The 13,808-nt window shown below is 26.3% G+C and overlaps 1 protein-coding gene and 1 long non-coding RNA gene across 3 annotated transcripts; both read right to left on the bottom strand.

The window, feature by feature from the left end:
* Nucleotides 1-6,594: 6,594 nt before the first annotated feature.
* Nucleotides 6,595-7,206, bottom strand: LOC137823019 (uncharacterized). Its single transcript, XR_011083045.1, has 2 exons — nt 7,086-7,206; nt 6,595-7,012 (listed from the first exon to the last, which is right to left on the bottom strand). It is a non-coding gene; the product is annotated as an uncharacterized lncRNA (long non-coding RNA).
* A 1,182-nt stretch (nt 7,207-8,388) lies between these two features.
* Nucleotides 8,389-11,964, bottom strand: LOC137823018 (F-box protein SKP2B-like). Of its 2 annotated transcripts, none has more exons than XM_068628088.1 (5): nt 11,827-11,964; nt 10,989-11,286; nt 9,622-9,970; nt 9,388-9,529; nt 8,389-8,999 (listed from the first exon to the last, which is right to left on the bottom strand). In XM_068628088.1, the coding sequence occupies exons 2-5, from the start codon at nt 11,246-11,248 to the stop codon at nt 8,641-8,643; spliced, it is 1,110 nt and encodes a 369-aa protein (XP_068484189.1). In that variant the 5' UTR covers nt 11,249-11,286; nt 11,827-11,964; the 3' UTR covers nt 8,389-8,640. The 2 variants fall into 2 exon arrangements, with proteins under 2 accessions (XP_068484189.1, XP_068484190.1); XM_068628089.1 differs by having other exon boundaries at nt 11,801-11,887.
* Between the last annotated feature and the right edge of the window lie 1,844 nt (nt 11,965-13,808).

Below are 13,808 nucleotides of genomic sequence, written 5' to 3'. Positions count from 1 at the left end.
TTTTTAACAAAATATTACATGAAATGAAAAAGTTTGATTCTTTACATAATTTGTTTCTCTTTCAACTTTATACATACTCCTTTTTGTACAAAAAAAAACAATTATGATTACATATATAAATCGATTATTAAAATTATTCAAAAAGTACAGGATTCCCGAATACACTTTAAAAGTTATAACAATAATTATATTGTTTTGAGTTATTAAGAAATATTTGAGATGCTTAAAAAAATAAATTATGTCAAAAAGCGGATTATTAATCAATTATAATTAAAATCAGATTTTGGTTTGGGTCGATTTTTTTAGAAGTTATTTTAAACGATTAATTTGGTTTAAATGTAAGAAAAAAAATCATTTTTTCACTTAAGTTAAATGAAGGTGTATAAAACAATGAAAAAAATTATAAATTTAACGTATAATTACCTTATTAATCCTTATATTTATGATCAATATTTAATTTAGTACCGTGATTTTTAAAAAAATTAATTTGGTCCTTTTGCTTTTGGTCCTTTATGTTAACATTCTCTCAACGACGTCAAGTGTTGCTTATGTGACAGAGAGAATTGTTAATATAGATTGTTTTAAAAGAAAATTGGGATTTGGTGTTGTGTGAGGTGGTAAGTGAGGACTTTGAAAGAGATTACTAAAAATTAGAGGTTAGGGTTTCTCTCATTCTTTCAATCATAATCTCAAAAGAACAAATATCATTGGAAACTAGAAAATCGCCTCCTTTTTTAGTAACTGTTGATGAAAATAATTTTGAGAACCATCCAGTTACGTTTCACTCCCGTGCAACATCTAGGTCTATTTCTACATCAGCATGGGCAAATATCTCTTAACTTTCACTTCAGTTACACTACTCACAAATTCAAAGAACCTTGTGAAACCTCTCACTCTGTCAATCAAAAGGAAGTGGAAAAAAATTCTAAATAACATGTTGTGAATGAAAGCAGATGGGGTTTCCAAATTTGTGACTAATTGATATATGCAGAGAAAGAAGAGTGGGAGTTGAAGAAACTGAAATTGTTACTATTTTTTGTCAAATACCACCTCACACAACACCAAATCTCATGGCTTTTAAATCATAGCCACATCAACATCAACAATTCTCTTTGTCACGTAAGTCGCACTTACACAACAGAGAGAAAGTTAGTTAACGAAAATGTCTAATTTAAGTAATTTTAAAAAACAAGGAGACCAAATTGTTTTTTTTAAATCACTTACTAAATTGAATATTGATGTAGGATCAAGAAGATAATTATACCTAAATTTAAATTATCGTTTGGAATACTCAGCTTTTAAAATAGATGTCTTTAAAATAGATGTGTAGTAGAAAAATAATAATTGAAATATTGAGATTTAATTTGTGTTAATGGACTATAAGAAAATCATTAAATAATAACTTATTCTAAAAACAAAAAATAATTAATTATTATATTTACTAAATTAAAATTATTTTATAAATTAAAATTTTATTAATATTTAAAATAATTTTTATTATTAATACAAATTTGTAAAATAATTTTTGAATTATTATTTAATATTAACTACTACCAAAATTTTAACTATCAACTATTTTAAATTCTAAATTAATCATTATAAAAATTAATTTAAAACATAAAATAGTTAGTTATTATATTTACTAAATTAATATTTTATAAATTAAAATTTTATTGATATTTAAAGAAATTTTTATTATTAATAAAAAATTATAAAATAATTTTTAAAATAGTATTGAATATTAACTATTCAAACTTTAATTGTTAATTATTTTAAATTTTAAATTAATTACTATAAAAATTAATTGAAAATACAAAATAGTTAGTAACTAAAATAATTAATATTAGATATAATCTAAAAATCATTTTATTTTATTAAAAATATAATTATTTTAAATATTAATAATTATAGTTTATAAAATAAATATAATTGTTCTTACTAAGGAGATGAGACCTAGAGAACTATTGAAGTCTTAGTCTTGCTCTCTCATTCGGGCAGGTTGTTAGGGTTTCACTGGGATCCTTCTCGCATTCATGCTACTCCTTCGGCTTCGCTCTCGAGTGAATGCCAAATGGGGGAGGTACCTGCAGAAGGCACTTCGACGCTCAAGTCAGTGAAGGGTGTTCGGTACTCGGGTAGGTGTACAGTAATAATAACATACCTTGTTCCTTGCTTGAAATGTGTGTTATTTATATTATTTTAATAGACTTACCTTTGGGTCTGATTAGTGGAATAGATCACACTTATGGTTACATTACCTAATTCTTAATGATAGTTTAATTTCACTGACCTTGGTTGAAACGTTAATGGTTATAATATATCGGTCAGTCAGCCCGTCCGCATGTGTCTCGGTCAACTCGGTCAAGGAGACCGAGTCACGCCAATGTGTCGATCAACCATACCAGTACAATAATAATTAATTATTTTTATCTTTAAAATTAATTGTTATTTAATATTTTTTTTAGAATAATTGACTGTCCAATTACACTACAAACTCTATTACATTCAATAAGTAAACCAATAATTAAATATATTAAAATCATTTTTAATTAGTGTTTTAAATATATTTATTAAAAAATATTAAAAAAAGCGTACAGAAGCACATTAAAAATGACAAGTACAATTTTAGACATCTCAGCAACAAAAATTACCTTTAATTTCTTAACTAATGTCATAATGAAATTGCTTAATTAGGAAATGAAAAAATTGAAACATTAAAAAACATGTTATATTTATCAAATAGAATAAATAAAGAAATTAACATGCTATTTTATTAGTAAATAATTTAGTTGTCAAGTAGTAAAAAATATACTTTAGATTACTTTTAAGATAACTACTAATAAAAATTTACAAATACTTTATATTTAATAAATATCCTAATTAATATTTTTATAATAAACACAATTTTAACCAATAATTTAAATTATTAAAAGGAATTTCAAATGCCACTATTAGAAAAAAGAAAACAGTTACCAAAATTAGCAATTACAATTCATAACTGGTTATGTTTTGCAATCAAATGTACTTTTGACTTTACGTTGCGAATGAAAGACCTATAATAGTATTATAAAATAATCGTTTGCTATTTGTGTCGTTGTTTTGTTTAAGATTTTTATATCAACATTTGCAACGCATATAGTGATCAAAATTTAAAAAATTATAATGATCGAAATTAAAATATTAGATTGTTATGTGTGATTTTTTTTATAAATAGGAATCAGATTTTGATTTAGTAATAAGAAAATTGTTTAATAAACCAACTTAATTCAGTCAGTATGCAAATTTTATAAAAAAAAAAGATTTAAATTATTAAATAAATGTGTTTAATAGCAACTCGACCTTTAACTCATTCAATAAAGTCAAGTTATTAAACCATCAAATAAAAAAGGATTTGTTAATTTACTTAAGAGATAATGTATTTATTAATTAATAATAGTACTAGTATATTTATATTTAAAGTTAATAAATATTAAAAAATAATATTTATTATATAAAAAAGTTTTAAATATAAATATTATATATATATATATTTTAAAAACATTATGCATACAACATTTTAAATAAATTTATATTTAAAAATATATAGAATAGATTAATATATTAACAATATATAATAATATTATATGTTTTTTATTTAGAAGATAAATAGAAATCACGGTTGAGAAATTTATTACTTAGGTTGTTAAAAGATTATTAAAACTTAGCATTTAGTAAGGAAATGAATTAGTAAGTATCATGGTTAGAAAGAAACCACATAATAGTATTGTTTATCTTATGTTTACACTAAAATTAAAATATAATTTAATCTCTATATTTTTTGTGTTAGTCATTTTATATTTATAATATTATATATATATATGTAATTAATTTATTTTAAATTTGTATGCTAATTAAAAATTATTAATTTTAAAAATATTTATTTATTTTTAAATTTAAATTTAATATATTATAAGTTTAATATATTTTATTTAATCTAAATGATTATAGAATAATAATCTGAAATTTCTATAACTTTTTAAATATATTTTTATATAATAAATATAGGTTCACTAAAAAAAATCATTAAATAGAAATCTATTTTAGAGAAAAAAAAATTAATTATACTAAATTTGATATTATTTTAGAAACTAAAAAAATTATTGGTATCTAAAATAATTTCTAATATTAATAAAATTTATAAGTTGATATCTAATTAATTATAAAGATTTTAGCTATCAATTACTTTATATTCTAAAATTGGTAGCTAATTAGATATCAATTTAGAACTAATTTATAAATTTTATTAGTAATGAAAACCACTTTAAATATCAATAATTTTTTTAGTCTATAAATGATATGTGATTAATTATTTTTATCTCTAAAATTGGTTTCTATTTCTAAAATTGGTTTCTATTTAATGATTTTCTTATTTTGGTTTATATATTGATATCAATGTTTTTTAGTATACATTTTAAATTTATTTACTAAAATTTTAAATATTCATTTACTTTTAGTTAATTATATAAATTAATATATATAAAGTATACTTGAGAAAAAAATTCAAAATTACGTAAAATACAATTCAACCATCGTAATGTGTTAATTATTTTCCCTCTACAACATTATATTTGTATAATAAATTTATTTTAAAATACTATATGTTGCTTAAAATTTACCATTTTATTACAATTTTATTCTTTCTTCTAATTAAAAGTTAAAAGCTAATATTTTAGTATATTATAATTAATTTAATTTATGATTATTAAATAGTAATTAAAAATTATATAATTATTTTAAATGTATTTTTACATTTTAAGTTATATTCATTTATAAATTGATTTTATTATATTTTTATTTTTATATTATTTTTTATTTTCTCCACCTATCATAAGGGTTTCACAAGTTGGTATTGGAAGGATTTGGACAAACCCATTAAAAAGGATTATCCAACCCACTAACATAATATTAGATTAAGTTGGACTAGGTTTGGATCAAGATTTTTGAATAAAATTATTATTATTGTTAAAAGTTGTAATTTTCATTTACCAACTTAATTATTTTTTTTGAAATTTGTATATATTTTAGATGTAATTAAAGTAATTCGCTAATACAAAATAAAAGTTAATCATAATAAGTAGCATGACTTATAATTACAACAGTAAAGTATTATTAAGATAAGATTAAACCAGAGATAAAAAATAACTGAATAAAATAATTGAATAAGAAATTGACATTAAATAAAAATAACAAATTAAATAATTGTATTAACACTTATAATGATTAAAATTGCTAATAGAGTAAATATAAATATAAATTTTACAATATAATAGTCTAATATTTAAAGATTATATTGTAATTGACTATATATTTATGTTAAATTGTTTCTGAGAGGTACTGATAAAAAAAAAAGTTACTTACACTATGTTTGTTTTAGGGGTGACACAGTTGTCGACAACGGATGTGTGGGTATCACTCCCGTTTATTTCAAGGGTTACATGCAGGTGAGGGTGTTGACGGAGAAAGTGGAGAGGTTGGGGATCATTTCAAGAATGAAGAGAAATGATAGAGTGATGAAGGGAAAATCACGTCACACACATGAAGTTACCACCATAGTCTTCCTTTATCCATTAACGTTTTCAAATATATTGATTTTGTTAATGATAATAATGGAAATCATTATTAATAATAATTATATATATATAACATAACATAATTTAAAAAATAATAAATAATATTGAAATTATCTAAATAAATTAACTTAAGTAAAAAAATTAATTTAAATTAATAAAATAATAAATAATAAAATTATACATAGAATTAAAATTATATTTAATTATTTCTTTGAATTTTACATTATTTTTTCTTTTATTTATAAATAAAACTTTAAATTATTTTAATTAACTAAAATATGCACAAAATTAATAATTATTTATCTATTTTTTTATATACAAAGATAAATTTGTAATATTACAATTTACACTATTAAAAATAATTTAAAATACTTTTATAACCATCACATCACTCACGTATTTCAATAAACTTTTTTCATATATCCACTCTAACATACCCAAACAAACTCAACTTTCTTCACACTTTCTTCTCAAATTTTCATACTTTTTTCTAATTTTTTTCACAACAAAACTAATAATATTATAATTTTATATACTAAATTTATCAATCATTATAAACTTTGGTGGTTCATTTTAGATATAATGTTATTATGTTTATTTTTTAATTTATCATATTAAAAAATTAAAGTAATTTTTGAAATAATTTGTTAATAAAGATAGTAGTCAATTTGAGTGTTATAAAAAAATTAAATAATTTATATATAGATAATGTAAAAATATTTTATTCTGTTAACTTAAATTATTTTGGAAAATTTAAATGTTTCCATCTAATAAAAATATTTAGTACATACTTATCTTTATTTATTATAATTTTTTTAGAATTCAATTTTCGAAAATCATATTCTAACATTCTTTTCTAGCATAAAACATTTTATTATTGTTAATAAAGAGAAAATCAAATTCAAATATTTATATAATAATATGTGTTATTTTATATAAATAAAAGATAGTTTGTTTTATGAAAAATTTTGATTGACAAGTGTACTACTTGATAAACACAAAATCATGTGTGATGGGGAATGAGAAATATTTTTTTCTTATTTAGATAAGCTCATTTAAATTCTGGACACTTTTTTAAATTCTCAAAATCAAAGCAAAGTAAAGTGAAAAAGTAAAAAACTGAAAATTCGTGCATTTTTCTCCATCTTTCTTCATGTGCACAAAATTGAAACGAATTCATCTCTATGCTTCCTCACTCTCATCTCTGCCATGCGTCACATGTCTACTGCACCTTCTGCGCTCTCCCATCTATGTCATGTGTCACATTCCACTCCATCCTCCTCACCCACTACGTCCCATCCACTCATTCCCCTACACCTATTGTTCCATCCTCATTTCCCCACCTTCAAATTTATTACATACTAAGAGTTTCTACTAAAGTAATAATTTTCAACAAAAGATACCTGTTGAGAGCGTAGTGGAAGACATAAAAAGAAGAGATGAAAAGAGATTTGCAGTGAAAAAATGAAAAGATACCTTTTGAGCGCAATGGAAGGCACAATTAGAAGAATTTTGACGAATTTCGGAGAGACCACACAAACTCGCGAATTTCAAAGAGATGTGAAGGCCTTCAATGTCTCTCTAACGCTTTGGGAATCTATTCGAGACATCCACAAACAAAGCACACATGAGAAATTAGGGTAAAACTGAAATTGGAAAAGAGAAAGATTGTAGAACCTGAACTTAGGCAGAGAGACAAAGAGTAGAAAGATATGAGCAAAAAACATAAACAAGAATATTTGCGAAAACAATGTTAGTGAAAGAATGAAAATGTGAACAATTAATAAAAAAATACAATTCTAAAAAATTTACTCATGTTAAAAGATATAAAATATATTTACTAGAATGGTTCCTTTGATAAATGATATAATAAATTTTCTTATAATTATTATGATGTCACCGCTTCACTTATCATAGACTTATTATGATAGATAAAATATAACCATTATAATAACTCGTCATTAAATATATTTTTTAATTAATGAAAAATGTCATAATAAGTCTTTATTAAATATTTTTTTTATTGATGAAAAAATAAAAGACCAATTTTTAAAAATGAAAGTTGTATAAAATTATTTTAAAGATTGATTAATATTTTACATTTAACCACTGTATTATAATTAACCACTGTATTATAATTGAAGGTGTAATCATTATCTTGAAAGTACAGTAATTATCAAAATGTGATCATAATAATATGAGTGTGCCAACATCTTCTACCTTTATTTTAATAATGAAATATATTTGAATGGTATATAATAAGGAATAAATTAGCTTCTAACTAATCTACATGACTTAAAGCTTTATTTTTATCTGACCAAAATAAAATGCAATTTTTTCATGTAGTAAAACAGGTTACTTTATGCAGTTTTTAAATTTATAAAATTATATTTGTCAACAAAAAAAAAAAACAAGATCCTAGACGTACTAGTTCATAAAACAGGCAACCTTATTATTTTTCATCCGTATCTTTTTTCATCGGTATATGACTCGTTTTTCAAACTTAATTTAATTAAAAAAATTGCAAAACAAATCTAAATTCTTTCATAGATTACAATCAACAACATAGCCGTGTTAAAACTCTCATTATTGTTTTCCAGAAAACTGAAATGTAAAATTAATTTGAAATTATTGACATTTAAAATTCGAATCATTTCACATAATTTTTCCATAAATACTTACTGAAAAAAAATATTTTATAAAATGAAGTTCCCACGAATTTAAGTGAGGCCAAGGGCAGAAAAAAAGATGTGCTATACACTTCCTATAAAACCATACATAAACATAAAAAGTTCATGTCTTTCCATAAACTTAAATAGCTTACTAGGAATAAGCCTGGTTTCGCATCCAAAATGTCTTGAGCTCCACCATTCGGGGATTAAAACAAACCAAGTTTTTAAGACAGAAGTTGAATATGTACGTAATGAGCTAAGTTCAAGTCCCTTTATGCAGGCATATCTACAAGAAGTCACTTCTCAGAGCCCTTGAAAGGCACTTCCTCGAAGTAAAAGTTCAACATGAAAGCATGAGCTTAATGAGCTGGATGGGGGAAATGGGTGAATGCACGGTGTGCATGGAAAGCACAGGCACAATGCACAGAGGTCAAGTTGAGGCAGCCACTCATGATGAGTGAGTGCCTCCCTGAGCATGTGTGGAGAGATGGGAATGAGTCACAAACCGCTTGAACAGCAGATGGGGTGAGTGCAGTGCATTGGCTGATGTTCAAAGTCCTTAACCCATCTTCATCATTTCCTCCTTTCACAGATATCCTGTTATTCACCTTGCTGTGTGCCAAAGAATACATTGCTCTGTCTGTGATGTTCTTGCAGTAGTACAGTCCAAGAGACCTCAGATGGGGGCATCTGTTAGCCAAAGCAATCACACTATCATCTGCAATAAACCTCCAAAGTTAGAATTGTACTCATCATCTTGAACTAAAAGAGTGTTAAAGCCAGATGTACAAGGACCAAGAGAATATAGATTTTCAAAATGAAGCTTTTGATTTGTGTGAAAAACCTTGTATTACAATATAGATATTTACCATTTCTCTTTCCAAAAAGACACATCTCATTTACAATTTATTCGTGAATGAGTTTTTCTTTTTCGCGTGTCTGTCATGTTAACCATTTCAATTGTATGTTTAAAAAATCTAAGGGGCTTTCCATGTTGTTTGGTAATATCATGAAAATCACATATTTTAAAATGTAAAGAAATGTGATCAGTGTTTGTTTGGCAACAGAATTCTGAATTTAAAGCATTAAAACCTTGAATAATATACCTGTTATACGGACACAGCCACACAAGTCAACTATCCTAAGATCAGGGCACCCATATGCTAAAGTAGTCACTCCAACATCTCCAACATAATCACACCATCCAAGGTTCAAAGATTGTAACTGATTGCAGTACTGTCCAATAGCCTGCATTTCATTTACTCAATGGTTTATAACTGAAAGCCATCTTAATTCTTATACGGCTATGAAACCAACTAGTCTACCACAATTATTCATACCTGCAATGCAGTATCAGATGCAGCTCTAACACATCCACAAAGATTTAGAACTTTCAGTTTTCTGCAGAAACTGGCAAGGTAAGCCAGAGCACCGTCACTAAATGCTGAACACCCACTGATGTTGAGTTTTGTAAGATCGCGACAACCGAATGCAATAGCATAAAGTGAACGATCAGTTAGCTTGAAGCTTTTGCTGAGGTCCAGGATCTGCAATTCATGACAGCAGTCTGCAATAGTCTCAACAGCTTTATCCTCTAGTTGAGGCTTGTGTTGACGAAGGATTAGAGTTTGCAGTTTTGTGAATTTAGGAACAAGTGATAGGACCAAGCTATTCATGTTCTTGCTACACCTGAAGAGAGACGAATTACATGTTATTACTACAGTCCAAGAACTCCTCAATAACTACAAGCACTTCAACTAACAGTTTCTTTCCCAAAACAAGCCATAACTACAAACACTCCGTCCACTGAATCAAATATATTAACTGTGAGGAGTTCACTAAAAATCCTTTTGTAGCAAATGATTTAAGAAAATAAATGAACTGAGCACAAAAGCGGAAAAAGATACAATAATAACTTGGTCATACCGTTGCTATCATTTATAGAAAAGAGTACTTAAGCTATTTGTATAACAAATATTATGGTAGGCCACTTTTATCAACATTATAATAAGTTACAAGGAACATTAAAAAACTCAAGATTTTCATGTTAAAAAATCGATAGATATATAGAAATATAACATGTTAGGCTAAACCAAAAGAGGGGGCCGGAGGTTCTACGTTATCAGCAAAAGAAAACACACACAAATTACTGTATCTTCTAATTTATACAGGGAAGAGAGAGATGGATTAGAGAGCCTAAAAAATTTCAGACACAAGAACACTATTAGATGATAAATCTGAAATCAGATTCTGTGATCAGATTTATCATCTAATAGACACCTGGACAAAGAAAAAAATTAAGATTTGCACAACCCCACAAGAAACTCATCCGACACCTCTTAAATCGATTAGCCATTTACTTGGCCGAATACATGTCACGTCACATTCTCGTCAGAATATCCCAGCTCAATCTTAAATTATTGAAAACATTCCATCAAACTCGGGGATTCTCCAATTCCCAAACCAAGGAAACAACAATTAAAACAGCACAGTCCCAGGCAAAGCAAAAAGGATAAAAGAAATCATGATAAAAGCAAGAAAATAAAAACACAGCGCCAGCATCACAATCACATCATAACAAAACTAACTAAAACCAGCAATCAAGAAAGAAAGAACAGAGAAAACTTCACCATAACAAAATCCCCAATTGGAGAAACAGAAGGCCAACAGGGACAGATACATAGCATCAAGAGAGAGAACAATATACCATGAGAGTGATAAACGAGCAAGGCCAAAGTAGATAGAATCTCTCCATCCACGACAAACTCCAGAAGCGGTGATCACTGTCTGATCATCCACAAGGGACAAAATTTGCATCAAAAGTTCCATAGGAATATCCTTCCACTCGGTAATCACCCCAACCTTCAAGTTCATCCCTTTCTCACTGTTCCCACTCCCAGCCACCCTCATAAGCCTCTCAAAGCACAAATTCAAGTCCTCAGCCCTTAGATTATCCTGGCCAACCATTTCAGTTCCAGCACAACAAAAAACTTCAATTTTCCCAGCTGTAACAAACAGGGTAGGAAAACAAAGGATAAGGCATAGAGAATCCCTATATTTAAAGTATCGAAAACGCAGTTTTAAGCAAAACGATAATCACCACAAACCAAGAAAAATCCATGCGACCAAGGCCCCCCAAGTCAATTTGCAAGGAAAACAACAGAAAGATAAAAACAATTGTATAACACTGAAATAAATAAAGAGCATAATCTTATTAGAGGGATTCAGCACATTACATAAATACCCGTCACTTATTTCTCAATTACTTGATTAAGACTTGGCTGAAAGTTTCAAACTTGGTTCTCAAGAGGTTCAACAGAAAGATCAATTAAGAAGAATGATGACCAGAAAAGGTCCTTCTTTAATCAAATTTTGCACAAATAAAACTGAAACCGTTAAATAAAATCATAAAGGGGAAGGGAGAAAGAAACAATCAGAAATGAAACTGGGGAAAATTAAAATCAAAAGTTTTCTTCTAATCAAAGACATGAAAACAGAAAATAAATAGTACTGCATAACTGTGAATGCGATCAGAGGAGCAATACCTTTGTCCCTTTAGTCGCCTCTTTTTTTTTTATCCTACCAACAGAGAAGCTTTGGTGTGCTTCTCTGAAAAAGAGAATGGGAGAAGAAGCTCTATAAAGAGATGAAAGAAAGAAAAAACAAGTAAAAGAGGCAAGCAACGCAGAGCTGCCACGTGTATGTATGATCAATGCGGCAGGGACAGGTTAAGTGGGTCCCAAGTAAAGTACTCTACTTTGATGAAAATGGAGGTCAGCATAGACACGAAATTCATTAAGAAGAAAAAAAAGAATTTCTCTTATAAGTTCTTTCTTAAATTAAAAAAAAAATAGAAATGTCATTATTCAGATATTGTATAACTATCTGAGTTCAATTTTAATATATAATTGTTTTTATATTTAAATGCAAGAGAAATTTAGATTTAGTCCTGAAAAGCTTTGTTATACTGAGTTTGTTTGAATAAATTCTTCACAAGCATTTTTAGAAAAACAAAATAAAAAAATTATCAAATAAAGTTTGTCTATAAATAAATTAAATTATTTAAAAAATTAATACAGGGAAATTTTTTAAATTAATTTATACATAACTAATTTTGAATTAAGAATAAGAGTTGACAGAAGAAATGATAGAAAAATGAGTTGTTGTGGACGTGTCTTCTTTGCGAAAGAGATGTACTTGTAGATAACTTCATTTCTTTTTATAATAAATAATAACTTTATATTATATTATGATAGATATAAGTAACTTTCACTGCAAAAGTCAATTAGGGTATTTCCATTTTGTTTACATATTTTATATTTTCTTTTATTTTTAATTATATTTAAATTTTTAATATTTTTTTGATACGTCAACAATAACAAATAGTATAGATAAACTATTCTTCTTCTACTTATAATAATAGTACATAATACTGTTTTATAATATAAATATTTTTCTTTTTACACATGCAATTTATATTATTTTTTATATTTTATCATTCAAATTATAAATTATTCAGAAAATATAAAAATAATAACACATATTTTTATTAAATAAATATAAAAAAAATATAAAAATTAGAACATATAACATATTTCAATATTAACAATATCATACTCTGGTAACGTACTTTTCTAGGAACTTGGTACATAAGTTTCACTTTTTATTTAATAAATCATACTTATTATTTAATAAGTTTTGAGTTTGAAGGGACAGGAATATACTAAAAGAGGTGGTGCACGGGAAAGTAGTGGCGCGTGTTGAAGTGTGTTTGTGAAAAACCGAAACCGCCCCGAAAAGCAGAAAATGTGAACCATCTGAACTGCAGGCATTGGGAATGAAAAGAGGAGGGAAAAAGAGGCAGTTTTTGCTCGCTGTAACGCATTTGCTTTTATATGATTTTATTTTACTTATGCGTTTTGTTATTTTATGAATACGTATGAGTCCATCAATCAAAATCCTTATCATAAATGGAACTAAGTTACAGATATAGGATACAAGTCACATCAGAGGGCCTTAAATTGCAATTACACCTTAATAATTAGATAACAAATGTGTAACAATGTAAATAAATTTGGAGTTGTTATTATTCATGTTTTCTTAAATTAGTATTTAGTAGTCGCACGGATTTAGATTAGCTTCTCTTTAATACATTATTGTGGGATGTCCAAAATGGTAAAATACAAATTTATCATGTTTTTTTTTCAATAACATCAATACATAAAGGTTTTACCATGTTTTTTTGTGGACTCAATTGTTTTAATGTTCACTACAAAAGTAGTGTATGCTCATGTTTTGTTGTAAATGATCAAATCTAATAAATTTGAAGATATGAATCACATGTGAAAAATATGATAAAATCCCTAACTAAAAAAAAATTACATTAGGATTATGACATTTTAATGTTTTTGGTAATTCCAATTTTTTTAATTTTTAGATGGATATATGTTTATCCAAAACATTTATTATCATATATTTTATGTTTGTGTTTCACTAGATTCTTCTATTCCTCCTTCCATAATAACCA

The sequence above is a fragment of the Phaseolus vulgaris genome, chromosome 9 (assembly GCF_000499845.2).
Source record: "Phaseolus vulgaris cultivar G19833 chromosome 9, P. vulgaris v2.0, whole genome shotgun sequence".
Lineage (NCBI taxonomy): Eukaryota > Viridiplantae > Streptophyta > Magnoliopsida > Fabales > Fabaceae > Phaseolus > Phaseolus vulgaris.
Note: the sequence above shows the minus strand (reverse complement) of the source record. Positions and strands in the feature narration are given on the sequence as shown.

Bases quoted from the DNA above. Each gene is read 5' to 3' on its own strand.
- LOC137823018 (XM_068628088.1), bottom strand. From the start codon at position 11,248: ATGGTTGGCCAGGATAATCTAAGGGCTGAGGACTTGAATTTGTGCTTT. The intron at 9,971-10,988 runs GTATATTGTTCT...GTCTCTCTTCAG, and splicing joins GCTCGTTTATCACTCTCATG to GTGTAGCAAGAACATGAATA. The intron at 9,530-9,621 runs GTATGAATAATT...AATGAAATGCAG, and splicing joins CATCTGATACTGCATTGCAG to GCTATTGGACAGTACTGCAA.